We start from the raw sequence: 22,547 nt of genomic DNA, 5'->3' as shown, positions 1-22,547 counted from the left end.
TAAAAAAAAAAAAGCTATTCCTCATAAATCAAAATAGCCGAAAGGTTAATTCTTGAAAAGTTAGATTGAACCTGCTTCCAACTCATTGTACGAGCTTCTTTTGTTCTTAAACTTGCAGTACTATTTACTTCCTCTCCCCTGATTTGTCCACCCTGTTACCAGCTTCTTTTTCTCAGCCAGTAAAGCTCCAGTCCTGCTCCCCCTCAGGCTCTGCATCTGCTCCATCCTCTCGTTCTTTCCTTCTTTCCCAGCCAAGCCACTGAGACCTGGCTTCTGCTGCTACTTCTCCATGGAAACGATTGACAGTTACCAATAATTGTGAATCGTGAACTGTGAAGTCCAGAGGCTAATGTTTAGATCTTACCTCCTGGGAGCTCCAGTCAAGGCTGTGGACTGCTCACCTCTGAAATCCATTCTTCTCTAGGTTTCCATGAAGTTCACTTTCTAGGTGTTCTCCTTCCTCTCTGAATGGGCCCCTATCCCCGTCTGTTCCCTCACTCTTTCTGGGCCCAGACCTTAGAAGCTGGGTGTCTGGGTGCGTTCTTCCCCTCTGTGCTCTCTCCACTCATGGTCACGTCTGCTCTCTTGGGTCTACCCCTTCTATTCCTCAATGAGTCACTAGCAGCGGCCCTCCCTTCACACCAGTCTGTCTCTACACAGGAATGTCTGACAGACACCTACACTCAACATCCCTGGCTGAGCTCATGATCTCTGCCTTGCCTTACCTCTCCTTTTCCGTGGATTGGCTCTCAAGGTAGGGTCCTCACCCCCTACCTCCCAGATACCATCCCAGGGATTGCCCTCTGTCTACCCTGCCTGGTAGCTCTTGACTCTGGGCTCCCCTTTCCACTCTCACTGGACTTAGTTCAGGCCTCCGTAATTTCCTGTGTGGACCACTGTCATTTTTCCTCAGCTGACCTTCTTTCTTTAGACTGGATGTTCTTTTATCCACTCTCCACACTGCAGCTGGTCTTTCTAAAATGCATTCTGATCTTGTCCTCCTCCCTTCTTGTTTTAAGCTGATCAGCGGCTTCCAGAACCCCAGCAGCTTGCTTGGATGCCCTTCCTATTCCCAGGGCTCTGAGGGTTTCAAGGAACACCTAGAGATAAGTGGCCTACAAACTCCTTAGGGTGCAATACAAAGCCTTCCATGATTTGACTTCTACCTCTCTGTCTGTCCATGACCATCTATAACTTCCCCTGTCCTTGCCTGTTATGTTAGCCAAACCGACCAACATATAATTTCTCAAATACAGCATGTTATTTTAAACCTCTAGGTCAATGCATGTGCTATTTTCTCAGTCTGTAATACCCATCTACTTGCCAACTGTAATGTCAACTACTTGTTTGCTTTGCAAATTTCTACTCCTCTTTCCAACTGCAGCTGAGACACCAACTTCTCTGGGAAGTCTTGCCTGATACTCCTGGTCCAATAATTGATTATCCCCTTATCTTCCATCTCATACACAGAATGTGCTTTTTTTTTTTTTTTTTAATTGCGCTTGCTGCCCTGTATCCCACTAACCATATGATTACACATCTTTCTTTATTATTAGACTATGACCCATTGATGGAAGAGAGACTCTTTTATTTACATCTGTGTTCCTATGACCCAAACACAGTGTCTGGCATATAGCTAGCACTCGAATCTTGGTTGACATGAATAAAATTAAATTTTAGCTTTCCAAGAGGAGAACTAGTTCATCAAGAAGGGTTTTCTGGAGTCCCTCCAGTGTTGCAGGCACGAGGCAAGGATGTGACTAACTCTGCTGCAGATGGATGGAGAGGTTCTCACGGTAGAAGCAGATTTTCAATTAGGTCTTAAGGAAGACTGGAGTTAGGGAGAGGGAGAGAAGGGCCATTTCCAGCAAAGGGAACAGCATGCACAAAATCAAGGATTTACAAAATGGCCTGCGATGTAAAGGATCAAGTGAAATGGAAGCAGAAGGTTCCTGGATGAAAAGGTGGAAAGCAAGGAAGTTTGGAAGAGGAGCTTTTTTTTTTTTTTTTTTTTTTAATAAGTGAAGGCGTTCCTGTTATTTAACGTCTCTAAGCCTCAGCATCTCGTCCGTAAAATAAGAAGGATGATTACGGTGGTAGGCGTGGTGGTGGTAATTCCACACCAGGACGAGGCTAATTGCTTGGCTTTTATCAGCTTATTTTAATCATTGCACCCTCTCAGGTAGTTATTACTGCAGATGAGGAAACAGAATTTAGAGGTTCTGTGACTTGCCCAAGGTCAAACAACCAGTGAATGGCAGGATCAGGGATGAACCCTGGCTGCCAAGCCCAGAGCCCCTTTCTAACCGGTACTCGTGGGGTTGTAGAAATCAAATGATAAAGGAAGTGTACATAAAGTGCTTAGTATAGAGCATGCCATATATTAACAACCCAACAGATGGAAGCTGTTATCATCAGCAGCTATTTTTAGGACAGCTAGGGAGAGACGTTTGAGTGGAGGAGTGCTAAGCATATTTGGTTTTACGTAGCAGGTGGATTGCACTATTGACGACCTCACGCCTGCTGGGACAGGGATGGAAGATTATGGCCTTGCCCTTCCCTTTCTGCCATCTTAGAGCCCACTGGGAACAGGCCTCCTAAAATAACAAAAGTGTCTGGAAGGCGGTGGCCCAAGGCCATCTTTTCTGGTAATACTAGGGGTCGCGGAACCAGAGGAAACACACAACTCTTCTTAAATTTAAGGTGTTTATGCTTGAGTTGTAACTGAATTCTATCTAGGCAAGAGATACTCGTATGCATACAAAGCAAGGAACAACACAGCGACTCCTAGTGGCAAACCGAACAAGCCCGGAATAATCTGGGGAAAGGTAACTCTTGCTCATGGAAAGAGCAGCATGGTTCGTGCCAAATTCCGAAGCAGCCTTCCTGCTAAGACCACTGGACACAGAATCCATGTGATACTGTTCCCCTCAAGGATTTAAACTTATTGAAAAGTAAGTGAGCAAAAGCGTAGGTTTGTTCTCTTGTATAAAAAATAAAATAAAGGGAAGATTACTTTGTGCAGAAATGATCACACAGGTCATTGCATGGTACCTGAGAAGAGTGGGAGGGTGAGCTCGGGGTACATCCTGGCCAGTTCACATGACAAGAGGGCTAGTGACACACTGTAGAGGGGTGGCAATGGGCCGTGCGTTCCATAGAGAATACTTCCGGGTCTCTGTTCAGCGACTTTCTTTGAGTATACAAAGAGCTTTGCTTCAAGGATCTACAAAGAGGTAGGAAAGTAAGACACGGTATGAAAAAACATTGGCTGGCTGTCTCAGGAGTATTTATATTTAATCAAGTTTCATAGTAACAAAACAAATGAATGCATGTTTTAATATAGTATTAAAGGTAAAGCATCAGTTAGCTCCTGTGTTCACAGAAGATTATATAATTGTTTTCTACTTTTCATATCCGCCAGTGATATACAGGAATAAGCAGCAATCCAGTTATCAACTACCCTTTCTATTTTTTTGTGCTCAAGGATGGAAGTTTGTATGTAAGTAAGTGATACGTGCCTGCATGAGCTGCATGGAGATTTCATAAATCTCTCTGTTGGTGTCAGAGGCCTTGAATAGAACAAGGTTTAACAATGTCACTATGTCGAAGGGATAGTTCCTAAAACAAAAACCAAAAACCAATCAGCATAGTTAACACGACAGGCTGGTTAACAATCATGATAACATTGATTCATGTTAACAATCATGATAACATTGATTCACGATAACATAATCATGATTCTAGGTGACAACTGACCTCAGTCACCCTTACTAATGACACTTTCATGCCCATTTGGGCATTTCCTCTGCCCCTCATTCTTTTGCTGTTTATTAGAAAAAGGGAAATAGCTCTATTTTTGTTTAAAATTCAATATTGTTGCACCCAGATAAATGAACACACAAAAATCTATCTCACGTAAATAGATTTTAATGATAACCAAATAAGAATGGAAAGAACAGAAGATATCTCTACATTTCTCAGTAGCTCACTGATTTAATATTTTCATTCAATCCATTTAAATGTAGTAAACACCCAACATATACCAGGAACAATTGCACAGTACTAGCGATACTAAGTTAGTAAGGCTGGTTTGTTCCTTTAAGGGAGACTTGGTGTTTAGTTGGGGAGATAATCTATACCATCTAGTTATGATGGGAGTAGCCACAGCATGCTAGACAATCCTGATGAGGGATATCTACACCAGACTTGGTGTTAGGGAAGGCTTTTCTAAGGAGGAAACAAGTAAACTGAGCTCTGAAGAACCAGGAGACATTAGCCAGGCTATGGAAGGGGTCATATGGGGGAGTGTTCTAGGCAGAGACAACTGCATTTTCAAAGATTACGAGAATGAAATGGGAAGATCCCTTCTGTAAAGGAAAGAATCTCTGTGTAGCAGACTGAGTGAAGGAAGATGGGACTAGGGTGGTAGGTGGGCTCAGAAGCTTATGAACTTCATCCTAAAAGTTATGGAGATCCTACAGGATGTTCAGTAGGGGAGTGAGGCAATGACACTGATTTTGAAGAACCACTCTGAGTTTTGCGTGGAGAAGGAATTTGTAGGGGGGTCGATATTGGGAGCTGTTACCATGGTCCAAAGGGGAACTGATGAAGGTTTGAACTAGGGCAGTTATGATAGAGACAGAAAGGAGGGGATAAGATCTAAAAACTACAAAGGAGATAAAATCATCAGGATTTGGCAATTGATTGTATGCACGGGATAGGAGCTGGGGGTGGAGGCAGAAACACAGGGAGTAGGTTATGTGGCAATTAGCAGTATAATCAAAGGGAAATGGGGCTGAAATTCATTTCATTTTCTTGCTATACAATACTCTTTAAAGATGACTTTTTTTTTTTTTTTTTTTTGCTGTGTGTTTTTTCTTATAGTGGAAAAGAGATCATGAATAGAAAACCCTTGATAAGATAAACAATTAGGGAATAGTTCATAGCTAGTGAGTGACTGACATTTGTTTTGAGGCAAACTTCAGAAAGCAGAAGATGGCTTGGGGGTGAAAAAAGGATATTTTCACTTCTTGTTTTTGATATTACTCAAGCTTAATTTTTTATCTCACTACTAACACATGAATACAACTTTCTTTAATTTAATATAATTTAATTTTAATTTTTTAAGGTTTATTTATTTTTGAGAGAGAGTGTGAACAGGAGAGGAGCAGAGAGAGAGACACAGACTCCAAGGCAGGCTCCAGACTCTGAGCTGTTAGCACAGAGCCCAAAGTGGGGATCAAACCCGCGAATCACGCGATCGTGACCTCAGCTGAAGTCAGACACCCAACCAACTGAGCCACCCAGGCATCCCAATACAACTTTCTTTTAAGATTCAAGCAACACCCAGGGCCAGAAGATCTGTTCTGAAGATGGTTCACTCATAGGGCTGGCCAGTTGGTGCTGGCTGTTGCTAAGTACATAGAATAAAATGTGGAAATGCCCATTTCCTTTCTCTCCCCCACTGTAAGAGCCACTCACCCTTTTCTAAGTGTACATATAAATATGTGCCTCTAAGCACCCCTCCCCATTACACAGGATTTTAAACATAAATGTGATTATATTACCTATGCGTATTATTTGGAGATTAACTTTTTCAGTGAATGAGGCTTATCTCAGTCTACTTAACAGTTGCCCAGGATTCCGTAGTATGGTCATACCATCAATAACCAATCTTGCCGTGGATGCTGTGGTTTGCCACCTCGATCCCCCTTTCAGGACTGAGGCATTCAATCTTCCAACTAGCACTGGAGGTTGAGATATCGGGCTGAACTGCCTTCAGCCAAAGAGGTTTGCCTAGGCCAAGTTTGTGCCAATTCCCAGCAGCAGCCCCTGTGGGACTGGCTGAGGTCTCTTTTCCTCTGCCCAGGCCTACTTCCTTCATTTCCCCATAGATGTTGATTCCAAGGGCATTCCCTAATAAATGTCCTACACTCACAACTTCACCTCAGAGTCTGTTTCCTGAGGAATGCAACCTTTGACACGCATTAACAGACACTTCAAGGTTATTTTCATTTTTTCACTGTTATAATATCACAGACTCCAAATGTGCAAGTATTTCTTTAGAACAGATTTCTAGAAGAGGTAATGCAGGATCAAAGGGAACATTTAAAATGATAGCAGATATTGCCATATTGCCCTCCAAATGGCCTTACTAATTTGCACTCCAAAGTGATTACTTTTCTAGAACTTTTATTTTTATTTATTTTAAAAATCTTATTTATTTATTTATTTATTTATTTATTTATTTATTTATTTTTTATTTTGAGAGAGAAAGAGAGAGAGAGAATGAGTGTGGGAGGGACAGAGAGAGAGGGAGAGAATCCCAAGCAGGTTCCTTGCTGTCAGTGCAGAGCCCAACGTGGGGCTCGACCTCACGAACCGTGAGATCGTGACCTGAGCCGAAATGCAGAGTCAGATACTTAACTGACTGAGCCACCCAGGTGTCCCTAGAACTGTTATTTTTAAATAAACACAAAAGGCATGAGGTTGGTTTGTCAGATGAGAAACTGGGGAAAGCCTCCCACATGATGGTGGTGAGGACAACGAAGAACGATGAGTAACATTTATGTTATGACCTGCCTGCTCTGTGCTGGTTACTCTGCCAAGGCCTCTACCTAGATTTGCTACTTAATCTTCACAACAAGCCTGTGAGGCTTGGAGAAGTTAAGCATTTGCTCAAGTTCATGTACAAGTGGTGGGGCCCAGACTGCATCCTGGATAAGTCTGACTCCAAAGAATTAACTTATCCACAATGCTATCAGCCTCCGAGACAGCCTCCAATTGCACATTTCATTTGGAGTTCTAACAAACTACAAGATCTGGAGCTACGAAACTAGAAAGAAAGCCCTGTGAGCCCCACAGTGGCAGAGATGTCTTACCTATATTGCTGTCCCTGATACTAAGATTTAACATATATGCATCTTTATATAAAATAATACTGGATAATATTGCTGGATCATTGGGGATTTAAAGGCAGGAAAAGGGAAGGGAAAGCCTCCCTCCTACGCAGGGCTATGCACTTGACCATGTACTCAGGGCATTCAATTAACTGCTTAGGGCTGAGCTATGGAACGTATGGAAAACAACGTTGAAAGAAATAACACATATAGAAAATGAAAGAAACCTAGGGATGGAAAAAATTAGAGAGATCTCAAATGAGTGAAGGAGGACAAATAAAACATCTGTACTTAAATGTTTAAAATAGTCTTAAGGGCTATTTTGGTTAAGTGTCCGACTCTTGATCTCGGCTCAGGTTATGATGTCATGGTTCAGTAGATTGAGCCCCATGTTGGACTCCGGGCTGACAGCGCAGAACCTGCTTGGGATTCTCACTCTCTGCCCTTCTGCTACTGACACAGGCGCGTACACACACACACACACACACACACACACACACATTCCCTCTCTCTCAAAATAAATAAATAAACTTTAAAACAGGCTTTCACTATTAAATTATTCAACAAAGGCAGTGGAAAGGTAAAAGAAAAAGACCACACATTTGGAATAAAAATCAAGTTGTAAAATAAATATGAAAGGCGGATATTGTTCAGAAAGTGAACCAAAAAATAAAACTGTTTCCCCCCCCTCCCCCAATCTAGAAGAGAGGAGATTTTGAAGAATTTGGGAACCAGCCACCAGTTCTGGCTTATGTAGGACTAAATGACAAAGTTCCTGATAACTTTGAGGTATTCTGGAGAGAAACACATTTTATGAGTTAGTGGAGGGGATTATATCATAGCTTTCTGCTTCTAATAGCTATTGAATAATCAGAGTGTTAACAGAGTGCTTACTATGTGCTAGGCCATAGGTTAAGCGACTGGTTTTGAACTTCACAAACATCTCTTATGCTCAGATATACAGATCTATGTGTAAGGAGTTGATCAGATACACTGTAATTTATTTACTCATTCCCCTATTAACAGTCTTTAGGTTGTTTTTCATTGTTTTAAAATACAGCAGTAAGCACACCGCATGCATTTCTTTCATGGTCACAATTACCGAGGCTAGCATCTACCATGTTAAAAAAAAAAATAAAAGATTGGTTTTATTTAATCTTTACCCCAACTGTCCTATTGTTCCCATTTTACAAATGAGTAAGCATTTGTAGTAACTTGCTCAGGAGCACACAGCTTGATTGGAGGCAGAGCTAGAATTCAAACTCAAGACAGCACATTTCCTGAGTCCAAATTCCTAAACTCTCTGTTCTCTTGAAATACTCTAGCTGCTGACACAACCAAACAAGCTTTTGCATCACCAGCCAGGGAGCGTGACTGGGATTCATGACCCATAAGCTTCCCTTGTCTTCCTTGGTAATAGATGATATTCCCTTAAGACACGTGAGACATTTACTTTTAATAATTGAAGTTCGCCAAGCCTGATTTAAATTAGGAAAGGTTGATGAAAAGTTACAGGCAAGACAGACGTACAAACAGCATTGGAAACCAAAACCACCTCCAAAAATAAACCCAACAAAATTCTTTATAAATTAAAATTTTGACCTACATGATTCTAAAACACTTACTAAATATATTTTAGGAGTAGTTGGATGGTAAGAGTAAAAACAATAGAACCCTTCAATCAGTATTTAATTAAAAGTGAAGAGAATTTCATTGAGTTAAGCTAGTAACTGGAAATGACCTCCACTTTTAATCTAAAGCATACTATTTACTTTGATTTAGAACGTTAGAAAGCCATTTAATCTCGTTCTCAATTTCTTTCTCTGTTCCGTACTGATACAATTTGGAGTTGTGGGGAAATTAATAAGAACACACACAGAAGTCAAATAGTTATTTGAATTAATGCTGCCTGACAGCATTTTCTCTTTTCTTTGGTGCTAAATTATAGTACTGAGCTGCATTTAATCATTTTTAATCAAATATAAAACATATTTTATAAAAAATTCTCCAGAATTAATATTATCAGGTCTACCATCACTTTCTACTTTTATCCTCACTTCTCCTGGTCCTATTCAAGATCCATGCTGACTTCTAAATCTCTCAATATCACTAGATATATCAAAATTATAGTTACAGTTTCAGTTTTGAATAGATTCCAGCCAGTTCACAACATACGTACATGCACACACACGCGCGCGTGCACACACACACACACACACACACACACACACACCTGAGTCCTCTATAGATAGAAAAGAAATAATGCGAAGAACTATTTTTCCATTACCACAGCTGGTGAATAAAGGGATCGACATAATAACTATGCAAAAATGGCTAATTCCCTCTTCTAAAACCAAAGAAAATTTTAATCAAGAGCATTTTTTAAAAATGTTCAATCTTTGAGGTTATTAGGTATTTTATAGTCAATGGTATATTGTTCCTTAGTAAATGAGTCTGCTTATAAACTGTCACATTCCTATAAAAATAAATCCAGCATATGCTCATTTCTATTTGAATAGGAGGAGGTAATTCTTTACAAGGAAGATTCTTTGCTTTAGAATACGTCTTGTAGGAATTACTGTACAGGTAATTTGTTTGTGAAGGTTAAAATATGACCCAGTTTATGTATGACTTTTCAAGAACATATTATTTCATAACATATGATATTTAGTGTTTTTAGAGGCAAACTTGCAGAAAACAAAGTAAAAGCTAAAACATTAGAATTGGTTTCAAAAAAAGTACTGAAAACCTAAGTGCAAAACTTAAGATGCCCAAACAAATCTAGAGGCTTATCTAGACTATGCAGACTGAGAATTTATGGGGAGAGAGAACAAATTTAAGTCACAGCTGAAATTTTAAATTTTGAACGTGCCCCATGGTGACAAATGGCACAAGGGTTGGCTACCTTCTTGGCCAACAGGTTGAGGCCATGGAGCTGCCCAGTCCTCAAACCTCCCTGCAGGATAGATGAGTGTCATAAATGTAAGCTGATACACAAAGTTTGTCTAAGAAAGCAGAATAGTTTAGAAGGAGATCTTAAAAAATCTAAAATGGAGAGTTATACAATCTAATATTTTTGTGACTGGAGGTATTACTGAAATCGAGATTATTCTGCTAAATTCATAGATATTTGTTTGTGTTCCTTAAGGAAAAATACCTAGACTCATTCAGAGGAATGCAGTATAATATTTTATGAGACGGCCACGCAATGAAACAAATTTGACTAGGATGGTTCAAATCCAGTTCACTGGGAGAAAGGCAGCAAAGAGAGGTAACTCTTATTATTTCAATTTTTGTCAAAGGGATCTATGGTCCAAGTCATATTCTAAATATATTTTCTTTTTTTTTTCTAAATATATTTTCAAAATCAAAGAGTCATGTGAACAAAAATTTATTTTTAGAATGTCAAAATATCTGAAAATAAAAGCACACTCTGGAGAAAGATTTTTTTTTGGAAAAAAAGTGCTGTTTTGGTAATATTCTATAGGAGTAAATATTATTTCATAATGTTAACAGAGCAAAGTAAAATGATATCCAACCAGGCAGCTTAGATTCAATTCATCTGCTGTAACTTTTATAGAGATTAAAGTATATAATAAACATTCTACTACTAAGTTTATAGAAAATGAAAGCTTTAGGTGTGAAATATTATCTACTATCTTTATAAATGAAAGATAAAAATATAAAGAGACACCTCTCTCTTTAAATAGCATGTCCATTTTAAGGTTTATTGGAAGTAGATATCTCTAATATTCTGTTCTTATTAATTTAGAACAGAATAGGTTGTACTAGGTCAGAATTTAAAACTAATTCACTTTTATTCCCTTCATCTGGTAGCTCAAGATAGCTATTTAAAATGCAACATTTAATTAAAAAGGGAAGTCGATAGTCTACACGAGTCTTTTCAAAAATAAACTTGAGCTGCCATCTCAGTTTCTAACACATAAGCTCTTCCTTGGGAATAGCTATGCACTTTGTGGTCTTCATTAACCCTTTCATCTTAGCTATAAAATTGTTTCAATGAAATAGTGAAATTATTTCACTCAGTAAATTACAGTGCTGAACAACTTCACTGAGGGACTAATTTATATAACTAAGGAGGGTGGTTTTACAAGTGTAATCTAAGGAACCCACAGTGTCACATTTTCTTTTTTCTTCCTTTCTGAAGTTCTGGCCAAGAGAGAGAAAACATTTTAAGGTTGCTTCCTGGATTTAGTTTGGTCTCAGGATGGCTGAAGGGCTTATAGTTCACATCTGTCACAAACATTTCTAGAAATTCCTTTAATGTATCTTGTTTTTCATTTTCAAATTTTGTTCTCATGCTTCACTGTGAATTTCCAGGCAATTAAAAAGATGGATGCTACCACTCCAAATCACTCTTCTGGAGAATGAGAAAAGTCAATGTAGCTGCAGACTTAAAGGGAGCAGACTATCTACTGGGGAAATATTGGCCATTTTGTATTTCCTTAGAACTTACTGCTCTCACGTGTTCATCATCATGGAGAACAACCTTCATTGTACTTGCCACTGACTGTACCTTTCACTTCCAAAATCACATACATACCTGCTTCCACACACAGTTGCGATGGCTTTGAAGCAGCCGGATGCAAGCTGGTAGGAACCTGTGTAGCATCGGTCAATCGCCCAATTAAAAAGATTGATTTGGTCAGGATTAAGTTCCAATAGCAAGACGACAACTTCACAGCCAAGCTGATGAACCTGAATACATGGAGAAAAGCAATTATTCATGTCTAGTGAAAGATTATTCCAGAGAAAGAAACAAAATCATGCCTACCCAATATAAAGTGGGGAACATGAAAGTGGAGACTGTGTATTCATCTTAGTTTTCTTTTAAAGACTTTATTTTTAAGTAATCTCTACACCCAACGTGGGGCTCAAACTTACAACCCCGAGATCAAGAGTTGTGCGCTCTACAGACTGAACCAGCCAGGAGTCCCTTTATCTTAATTTTTATTCCATATATTTTACTTTAAGAGGATGCGATGTTGCAACTGAATATTGAAATGTATGTATAAACCAAATTTGACTCTGTGTAAATCCGTCAGACAGGGTCCACTCATTCTTGATTTTTAATTCTGAAAAGATAATGAAGACTGTTGGCAATGTTTCTTCGTTGTATTTAAAATATTTTTGAAAAGTACATGTATTTGGTTGAAAATTAAATATACAAAAGGATGGCCTTTATGCATGCAAGTCTTTTGAGGAAAAAAATCAGAATATGTTTATGGGGCTTGATTACTAAATATACCATGTAAAATTTAGCTGGCAATATTTTAAAAAGAAATGTAGTATTAATAAACTCTTCTAAATCAGAGACTTCCATATGAAACAATCATCATACTAGATAGAATTAATGAGATCCTTTATTGATGGTTCTGGAAGCTACTGTCAAATACTGGATGGTCACATCTGTCCATGAGAAGCCTAGTGCGTGGAGGCCATATTCCCCTAAGAAAGTAACATTTTCCTGTTTCCTTCTGTTTCCTTCTCTTGCCAGTTGCAACGAGGGGGATAAGAAAAGATTCTGGGTTTTGTTTTTTTTTTTCTAACCACAGGGTATGGGCTAAGATGGGAGTAATATTCTAGTTGGATGGTTGAACATCATCAACCTAGTTCCCCACAGGCTTAAGTAATTAGCAGCAGATAAAAGTTAATGACACTATTAAAAAGGACTTAAAAATACCATTTCATTAAAAAGTTGGTTCGACTTGAAAGAAAATCAGCAAGTTTTTAATTGAGCTTTAGAAACTTTATATTGAAGTATAAGATACATAGTATACAATTAATTCATAAGTAAATGATGAGTTACTGTAACTGAACACACCAAAGTGAACACAGGAAGTAGAACACCAGATTGATTTCCTGGAAGCCTGCCTTATGCATTGTCCTAATCACTAGCCTCTCTCTTCTTTTCCAAAGTAACCACTATTCTGACTTCTACAACTGTTGGTTCGTTTGGGCTGTTTTGAACTGTATGCAAATGGAATTATATTGCCTATAATTTTGTGTGTTTTCTTGAACACAACTCATGTTTGAGAAGCATCTATATTCACTCATTTTCACTGTTACATTCTAATATATCTTTATTTCACAATGTATTCATTCTATATTGACAGACATCTGGGTTGTTTCCAGCTTTTGCCTTCATATTACTGCTTTGAACAATTTTGTACATGTCATATGTTGCACGCACTGGAAACTTATTTTATAAAATATATATTTGAGTAAAACTGCTGGGTTTTAGGGCGTACCATGTTCAACTTTAGTATATAATGACAATCAGGTTTCCGAGGTGGTTATGTGGATTTCCACTCTCTGTAGCATTGTGTGAGAGTTCCTGTTGTTCTATTTCCCCATCAACATTGTCAGTCTTTTTAGTTTTCACCATTCTGGTGGATTTGAGGTAGCATCTCCTGTGGTTAGTTTGCATCTCTCTAATTACTAATGAGCTTGAGAAACTATTCTTATGTTTATTGGCCAAATAACCTCTTTTGTAAATTTCTTTTTCTTTTTTTAAAATTTTTCTTTTTTCAATATTTATTTATTTTTGGGACAGAGAGAGACAGAGCATGAATGGGGGAGGGGCAGAGAAAGAGGGAGACACAGAATCGGAAACAGGCTCCAGGCTCTGAGCCATCAGCCCAGAGCCTGACGCGGGGCTCGAACTCACGGACCGCGAGATCGTGACCTGGCTGAAGTCGGATGCTTAACCAACTGCACCACCCAGGCGCCCCTGTAAATTTCTTTTTTTAAGTCACTTGCTTATTTTTCTATGAATGTCTTTATCTAATTATCTGTAGGGATCCTTAATATACTCTAGATAAGAAGTGTTGGCTTTATGGTGCAAACATTTTTCACTCTGTGGCTAGCCTGTTCACACTTAATGATGTCTTTGGTGAAGTTATTAATTGGTCATTTGTTACAATCAGTAATTTTGGCATCCTGTGTAAGAAATCTGGCCCTGGCCCCAGGGATTAAGATATCCTCCTGTATTTTCTAGAAATGTCAGTCTTTCAGCTTTCACATTTATATCTATAATCTAATTTCTTCTTTTCATTCCTGATGTCTTATTTTTTCTTTCCCAGTGCATTGACTAGGATCTTTAGTATAATGTTGATAGAACTGGTGAAGGTGAGCATCCTAATCTCAGAGAATACTTTCAATATTCACTATATGGTATGATTTTTATTATAGGTTTTTTTTCTCAAACACCCTTTATCAAACTAAGAATGTTCTTTTTTATTCTTAATTTTGATAGGAGTTTCTCTCATAAATAAATGTAGAATTTTATTAAATGCTTTTTCTGCTTCTATTGAGATGTTTGTGTATTTCTTTCTTGAGACTCTATTAATATAATTAACATACTAAGGAGTTGACGGATATTTGAATATTGAACCAATCTTGCAGTTCTTAAAAAATGCCAATTTGATCATGATGAATCATCTTTTTATATATCACTAAATTTGATTTTCTTATATTTTGTTTACATTTTTGTATCTATACTCTTGAATAAAATTGCCTCTTAATTTTTTTTATCCTGTTAAATCCCTGGCAGGTTTTAGTATCAAGGTTATGCTGGTCTCATAAAATATTTCCTCTTGAGCTGTTTTCTAAGGATTTTGTTTATAATCAACGCAATTTGCTCCTTAAATGTTAAATTCATCAGTAAAGCTATCCAAAGTTTTCCTCGTGAGAAGACTTTGAATTACAGATAAAATTTCTTTATTACCTATAAATTCTATATCATTGATTCGCTGCTCTGCTTCATCCATCCTAACCATCATGGCATCCATTCGAGATTGTATGTTGGTTGTAGCATTTTTAAGTTCGGCCTGATTACATTTTAATTCTTCTATCTCCGCAGAAAGGGATTCTCTGGTGTCTTCTATGCTTTTTTTCAACCCCAGCTAGTATTCTTATAATTGTGGTTTTAAATTCTAGTTCAGACATCTTAATTTTATCTGTGTTGATTAAATCCCTGGCCATCATTTCTTCCTGATCTTACGTTTAGGCTGAATTTCTTCATCTTTTCATTTTTGAGGAAGAAAAATAATTAATAAAGTAAAATAAAAAATAAAAATAAAAATATTAAAAAGAAACCAGAACAAAATCAAAGGAAGTTAGATCTTAGGTGTGTTTCGGTCTGCTTGTTAAGAGATGCTACCAGAATTTCTTGCTCATGTTTATTACTTAAATGACTATTCAGATTTTTCTTTTCTTCTAGGGTTGTGTTTTTTTTGGGAATTTGTCTATTTTATTTAAATTTTCAGGTTTATTGGCACAAAATGTTCATATATTCTCCTTTATTTTCAACATCGACCATTTGTAGGGATGTCCCCTTAATATTTCTGATGTTAGTGAGACATGTGCCTTCTCTCTTTCTTGATCAGACTTGCCAGGAATTAATTTTAGTAGTCATAATAAATTCAACTTTTGGCTTAAATTATCATTTCTATTTTTTCTCTTTCATTAATTTGTGCTTTCATCTCTATTATTCCCTTCATTGTACTTGTTTTCAGTTTAATATGCTATTCTTTTTAAAACGTCTTGAGATGGATGCTTAGGTCATTGGTTATCAGCCTTTTTTTTCTTTCTCAAATATATACTTAAGGCTATACATTTCATTCTAAGCACAGCTTTATTTACAGCCCACAAGTTTAGTATATATTATTTTTGTTATTCTTCAGTTAAAGGTATTTTTTAGTTTCTATTGTAATTTGTTCTTTGACTCACTAGTTACCTGGAAGGGTGTTTTTTAATTATATTTTTATTATTGATTACTAGCTTATTATCACTGTGATTAGAGAAATAGTCTGTGTCATTTCAATCCTATGAACTTCACAGAAACTTGTTTTAGGGCCCAGTTTATAGTCAACTTTGGTGAATACTTTTTTTTTTTTAATTCTGATGCATCATAGTGTAATATGAATAACACAAAAACCTATACTTCTGTGGCTGATACATGCAGAGATTGTGCTGTGAACAATGCTTCTACACTCTAGTAACCTGATCAGGTAGAACACCCAAGACATTTAAAAGCAATGTATTTTCGGCTAATACTTACTCGTAAATCTTGACAAGCCAGAATGTTGTCAAGCCACTTATATAGGTAGCCATCGGGGGAAAGGCCCACATTGTCAAACACAGGACCACAACACAACACTGCTGACATTGCCTGATAACAAAACAACCAAATGTGTGAATGAAACTTGGAATGATCTAATAACATGCAAGCGACTTCACAAAATGTAACTACCAGATTTATAGGTGATGAGGGTCTTTTAAAGCAGTTTTTACCATAATATTTTAAAGTATTCCTTACTAGATTCAATAAGAAGGACCAGATTCCCAATTTTGGATTTTTAAATAAGAATTAAAAGCCATAAATTTAACTCCACGGACATATAATTTTATGATTAAACAAATCTTTACGACAAAAGAGTAAGATACTCAAAACAAAATGGCCATTTCACAGTATTTATACTTACCTTCCATGATTTCAAGTGAATAAATTCTGCTTATAAGGTAAATACAGCTTTTCAAATTTTGCTTTGATGACAAATATTTAACCAATGTACTAAATTGACAAACTATGAAAAATGTGGAAATAAATAACATGATTCTTAATCAAAGGAAAAAAATTAAGAATATAAATTTAGCTACTCTGAGGAGGAGAGGAAGCAAGGGAATGTAAGAATGATTAACTTTGTAATTACCAAGTCCAAATGACTATGAGGGCCATGGTTTAAATCAGCTAGCTCCATTGAGGCAAAAGTCAACTGGTACGTCATCAAACTTCCATATATATGACAGAATTGAAACAGTTTTCTAAAGGTAATTAGGCTGCAAGGAATCATGCTTCTGAAGTTTTGGAACAGTTAGTAGTGTGGAAATTTATTTTTGGAAGTGTTTTAAAATGGAAGACTAAAAAGGGAATGTGGCTCTTGGTTGGTTCTGAACTTGAGGTAACATATATATCTTTTTTAGGTTGTATGTTAATGGACAAGGCAGCTACTAACAGGGTAAATAAGCAAATCTGTATGGTTCTCATACACTAGATAAAAGTAAGAGCTGGGACAAGTTTTGTATTTTGAAACCCAAACCTCAACCCAGTTGAGAAACCAACTGGAGTATTTACATATTTATACACAGCCATCTATCTATGGGGAAAGAGACCATTGGGCCAACGTAAGTCATCCACTGAGACAAAGGTGCCCTACCTTTAATGCGCAATACTGGTATCGTGTAATTTGATGATTTCTATCACTGTAGCGGTCGAGAGGGGTGAACATAATGCTGAAGGGTCCTGCCCACTGGCTAAACAAGATGAAAAGATGATGCCTCAGGCTTTGCTGGGGGAACAGAAATCTTCGGTGGTGAACTGGAGAGAAAAACAGAGTTAGGAGTTGGCTTGACTGAAAAGTATAGTGAATACACTTTATGTCACTATTATACATGATTCCTATGTTCTGAGGAAAGCAGTAATTTCATTTCCTAACTCGAGTCTTCTGTAATGAAACATGGATTTAAGAAGTCAAGCCTCATTTTCTCTCTACATGTGTGGTCTTCCTGTTCCTCACGCTGCAGTCAATGGCACCTTGTCCAGAGCGGGAAGCAGAGGAAAAAAGTGGACTCACAGACCCTGCTTTCTAATCAATGTCTAGCAAAACTGCAACCCCTTCCACTCAGTTACTGATTACATATCAAACATCCTCTCAACTGCTGCTGCCTGTGAAATACAATGTATATACTGTCTATTTTAAACAAACATATTTTAGCTGAAGAAGTAAACTGAAATCTTAATTTAGGGTCATCTAAGATGAGGAACATTGGCAAGAAAAAGGTTTTACAATCTCAAAACAATGAAAAGGTAGAAACACTTGAGTTGTGGCTTTTTGTAATTATGTCAAAACTTTTTTTTTTAAGTTTATTCATTTCGAGAGAGAGAGAGAGAGAGAGAGAGAGAGAGAGAGAGAGAGTGCATGCAAGCAGGGGAGGGGCAGAGAGAAAGGGAGAGAGAATCCCAAGCAGACTCTGCACTGTCAGAGCAGAGCCCAATGTGGGGCTCGAACTCACAAACCATGAGATCATGACCGGAGCAAAATCAAAAGTCAGTCGCTTAACTGACTGAGCCACCAGGTGCTCCATATGTCACAACTTTTAATTACAGCAATTAATTTTTACACCAAACTGGCCAGCTATTTTTATTCTCCATGCTTTTATTAGATGAAAAGTTTTCATACCCATACCCACAGTTTGCTCTGTGCAAAAACCTCTCAATAATCTAATTTATTAGCTGTATAGAATGTGTTGATTGGAGAGTGAAGAGAAGGCATACTGTGGAGACGGATCACATGTTCACAGGTTAGCACAATAAGAAGAAGAAATGAAATAATTCAGCTCCCCCTGAATTATTTCCTTCCTATGAATTACATAGATTCATTTTTAGATGGGAACCAAAACAAAGAATAGAAATAATGACAAGAACAAAGCCAAATTTCATTCCTATTGTTCCCTTTCCAACTCTGTGCTGAATTACCACAATCTGTTCTTATGTGTATTTCCAAGTATTTCAAAGTAAATGAACGATCCCATCTAAGACCTGCACACAGGCCAGTAGGATTAAAGAGGAAAAGCCCAGTAATGAGAAACACAAACGGTCTGTCAGGCATGAAAGGAAATCCGCAGTGATGCATCCCTGTACCTGGAACACACTGAATCAAGTTGGCGACCATCGCACTAAAATGTGCCCGGATATCTTTAAGAATTTCAACTTCTTTATCATTTTCGGCTTCTAGAAGCATGCGGGTCAGGTCCACATATTCTAAGAACAAAGCTCCAAGGGCTAACGTATCCCGTTCCAAGGCTCCATTTGTGCTGGAATAATAAAAAAGAAATAAAGCTTTTAGATGACTGGTCTTTACATCAAAGTAGTACATGCTTCATGGAAAATAAGATTCACTGTCAGAACTCACACACTAAATTTGTTCTTGACCTACGGGCAGTATAATTCGAATATGCACAAAAACAACAATACGCTTTTTTGGACTTTTCTGAGTAAAAGTTAAAGGTAACATATTAAAAAAAACAAAAGAAAGAAAGACAGAAAGAAAAAAAAGACAAAAAGACCAGTTTGGTGAGGAGAGATCAACTCATTAGAATCTTCACTTTACCTGTCACTTATGACACCAGCATCAGCCAGAAGCTCGAAAATTCGAAGTAGCTGTAGCCTTAACAAATCCCGCCGTTCTCGGCGTTTTTTGTTCTGTGTAGAAAAAGGTAATACCATTTATGAATGTAGGCAAAACAATAACTTTGCTTTGAGAAACTGTATTAAAGAAAGGCATAATATAGATATGACTTTTCATATTTTTGAGAGAGAAAGAGGGTACAAGCTGGGGAGGCGCAGAGAGAGAGGCAGACACAGTATCCAAAGCAGGCTCCAGGCTCTGAGCTGTTGTCACAGACCCCGATGTGGGCTTGAACCCACAAACTGAAATCATGACCTGAGTCGAAGTCAGATGCTTAACTGACTGAGCCACCCAGGTGCCCCTGGGTTTTCAATTTTCTAAACACAAAAGACAAGGGTGTTTTTCTTTCTTCTAGATCCTTAGAGAAAATCTTGCTATTATAGGCTATAAAAGAAACAGATCCTAAGTGGGTCAGTAAATATTTATAAGGTGGCAACGTTGAGAACTAACCAGCCTCAGTTCCTAGATGCTTCTGGCATCTATGGAAAGACAGAGGCATGGAAACAAGAAAGGGCTAGTGGACACGAAGAATCTCACCAATTCTGGTCATTCTAAGTCACACTGCTAAAATTTTTGCTACTTCTTGTATCTTATCTACTATATGGGAAGCTTCTTTTTCCATCTTCTTCTTCTTCTTTTTTTTTTATCCTGCTGTGTATAAATTTGTCCTTTCCAGAGTTCACTTCAGGAAAGATAATTTTGAAGAAAATCCTTCCTATGCCAGATCAAACAAATAATATTCTTGACCATTCAACTCCTCGTAAAAAATAAGCAAACCAACAAAAACATTCAATCAACTCAAACCTCCTACAAAAGAATGTAGTATTTTAACATGCATGTGACCATTTAGATTGTTTGCCTTCATGAGTTTAGAACACAGAATCTTTTAACAGAGGAACCGTATTATGCTAAATATTCAAATACTGAACAATAATAAAAATAACAGAAGTTAAAATATTAAGATTCACTATTAAAAGCAGGCTAGGTGTATTTTTTTTTTTTTTTTAGGGGAAACCATTAAGTACGATCTAAATTTATAACGTTGACCACATGAACGGAGGTATGAAGTATTTAAATTAAAAATATTACCTCTGGTCTTCGTTCCAGGGCTTCTTTCATTAATGGATGGAGTTCTTCCACCAACTCTCTATGGAGATAAAGGTTGGCATTTGAAATTCACTATTATCGACACCAAGTTTATCACCAAATACATGCATTTAGTCCTAAACCATGTTCTTTTCTCATTTTGCTTCTGACATCAACCGCCCCCTGGCCTTTCCGTTTCTTAGTCACGTGGGGAACTGGAACTAGGTGTTGGCCTGTACTTTGTGTTACTGCTCTTTATCCCAGAGTTATGTATATAATTTGGGCTCAATGCATGTCTGTTGACTTGATTCTGATTTACTGTTCTGGAAACCCTGATGTTTAAAATCCCCCTCTAAACAGTTAAACAAACAATGTATTACAAGTGGTGACTACATTCAAAGCACTTTACTAGGGGCAGTGGGGATGAAGATAAAATCGAGTCCTTCACAGAAGACATTTTCATCTTTCACCCATCCCCACGATCTCCAGTTCTCAACTAATTATTTGTGTTCTTTGGGAAATAACTTCTGAACTGCTATGTCAAGACAGACAAATTAGAAGAGCTAGCCTGTGGCTAGGTATTTTGTGTATAGTCTGTCTGTTCGATGCCTGAACACCTTGCAATATTCTGCAGTCTTCCGGTGGGATAATTTGTGCTCTTAGACATCATCCTCCAAGGAAATCCAAAGTTAGGAAGGTAAACTTTGCGGCATTCTGTGCTGAGAGACAGAACACTTGGACTCCATTTCAGATTTCTCTAGCACAGATGCTAGAATTTCTTCATCAAAGAAATGGAAATAATATTAATGACCTCCTTCAACTGCAACCATTTACTGAATATTTATTACATACATTTTTACATTTAATCCTCTCAATAAATATGTAAGATAGATTTTATAATTATAACAATTTTTCTTTTTTTATTAGATAGATATACTTCATTTTTATTTATTATAACAGTTTTACAGGTAAGGGAACTGAGGCCCAGAGACATTAAGTTTTCCGGACCCATGTGGCTAATAAATTGCACAATCTTACCCACCCCTAGGAATACTGAGAGGGCAAGATGTACGAGAACATATGTCCTTGGGAAAGAATGTTAGTTTCTTAGGTTCTTTGGGAAAGAATGTTAGGTTATTCCAGGAATTGTTTTCTTATCTTCTTGTAGTATATCTACGTGATTCTTTGTCTTAACTAGTTAACTAGTAAGTAGTAAAAACACTGGTGAGCTGACACTCCAGTATCAGAACTCACACTTTTTATGAGAATAAAATCTGACTCTATACATGAACAACGTAACAGATTTTTTTCCAATTGCCTCTAAAATGTCTCATTAATCTTTAGTTTTCGAATAGGGTCTCTGGCAGATGCTTAGAGCTTTCCCTTTTCTCTCTACATAAAAAACTTGGGAATTTTACTGGTGCTTATATGCTTAGCTCAAGTCACCAGAGACAGCCTGAACTAATATTTTATGATGACTCTTTCAAAAGGCTTTGACACTGCCTCAGATGGAACGGTTATTTGATTAAAGGTGTGAAATGAGCCAAGAATCCGAGATATGATGGTTCTATTAAGGCAGATAAAGCACCTTCTGAAAAGATCGACTAGTGTAACAGAATACCCTTGAAAGAGTTCTATCAGTGCTTAGCCTTTGAGATCTGTTGCATAAATGGCTGATGAGCAGACCTCATTGTTTTGACATGAAAGCCTCTGAACAGTCTGGCTCTCTGGCGATGGACACGGAATTACCTTCACTTACAGCTATCTAAAACCAATCTTGCAAACGAGATAAAATCTGAGATGGAAAATCAAAGCTGCAAAGGTGAAAGGGGAAAAGCGAGGCGGCGGTGAGAAACGCTGGCTACATGCACGTCAAACCACGAGGACACAAAGGAAGTGGCACAAAGCCTATAAACCCCCCCAGGCACATGCCAACACACAGACTCAAACTTGAGTTAAAAACAGGAACTACGACAACAGCAGTAGGAACGAATTTAGAGCAACTCATTGAGACTACCATACCTGAAAACAAGGGAATTTGTTCTTCCAAATCCTAAAACTAAGGACTCTGTGATCTCAATGCCCTCTAGTCTCATCAAAGGCACCAACTGCTTTAACAGAACTCCCACCGATGGGGTGCCTATGGCCTGAAACAAGTTGATTAAAAGTGAAAAAGAGGTAACATGATAACCGATGCTTCCTTTAATCAAAGGATGATTCCATTATAACAGTTTCAAAGTACTAAACCATGTCCCAAAGCACTGCCATCATTTCAGAGAGAAAAAAA

The 22,547-nt window shown here is 37.7% G+C and overlaps 1 protein-coding gene across 8 annotated transcripts in view; it reads right to left on the bottom strand.

Annotated features, from left to right (window-relative positions):
- The window catches only part of FRY (FRY microtubule binding protein), a 441,627-nt gene that overhangs the window by 87,168 nt on the left and 331,912 nt on the right, over nt 1–22,547 (bottom strand). For all 8 annotated transcript variants that reach the window (XM_053214058.1, XM_053214062.1, XM_027064642.2 and 5 more), the window contains 9 exons: nt 22,283–22,407; nt 20,264–20,321; nt 19,097–19,188; nt 18,628–18,800; nt 17,144–17,304; nt 15,988–16,098; nt 11,467–11,621; nt 3,522–3,621; nt 3,055–3,226 (listed from right to left, as the gene is read on the bottom strand). In XM_053214058.1, the coding sequence (XP_053070033.1) occupies nt 3,055–3,226; nt 3,522–3,621; nt 11,467–11,621; nt 15,988–16,098; nt 17,144–17,304; nt 18,628–18,800; nt 19,097–19,188; nt 20,264–20,321; nt 22,283–22,407 (1,147 nt within the window). The remainder of the gene's footprint in view (nt 1–3,054; nt 3,227–3,521; nt 3,622–11,466; nt 11,622–15,987; nt 16,099–17,143; nt 17,305–18,627; nt 18,801–19,096; nt 19,189–20,263; nt 20,322–22,282; nt 22,408–22,547) is intronic.

Source organism: Acinonyx jubatus, chromosome A1, assembly GCF_027475565.1.
Source record: "Acinonyx jubatus isolate Ajub_Pintada_27869175 chromosome A1, VMU_Ajub_asm_v1.0, whole genome shotgun sequence".
Taxonomy (NCBI): Eukaryota; Metazoa; Chordata; class Mammalia; order Carnivora; family Felidae; genus Acinonyx; species Acinonyx jubatus.
The sequence above is the reverse complement of the archived record's forward strand: the minus strand, read 5'-3'. Positions and strand labels throughout refer to the sequence as shown.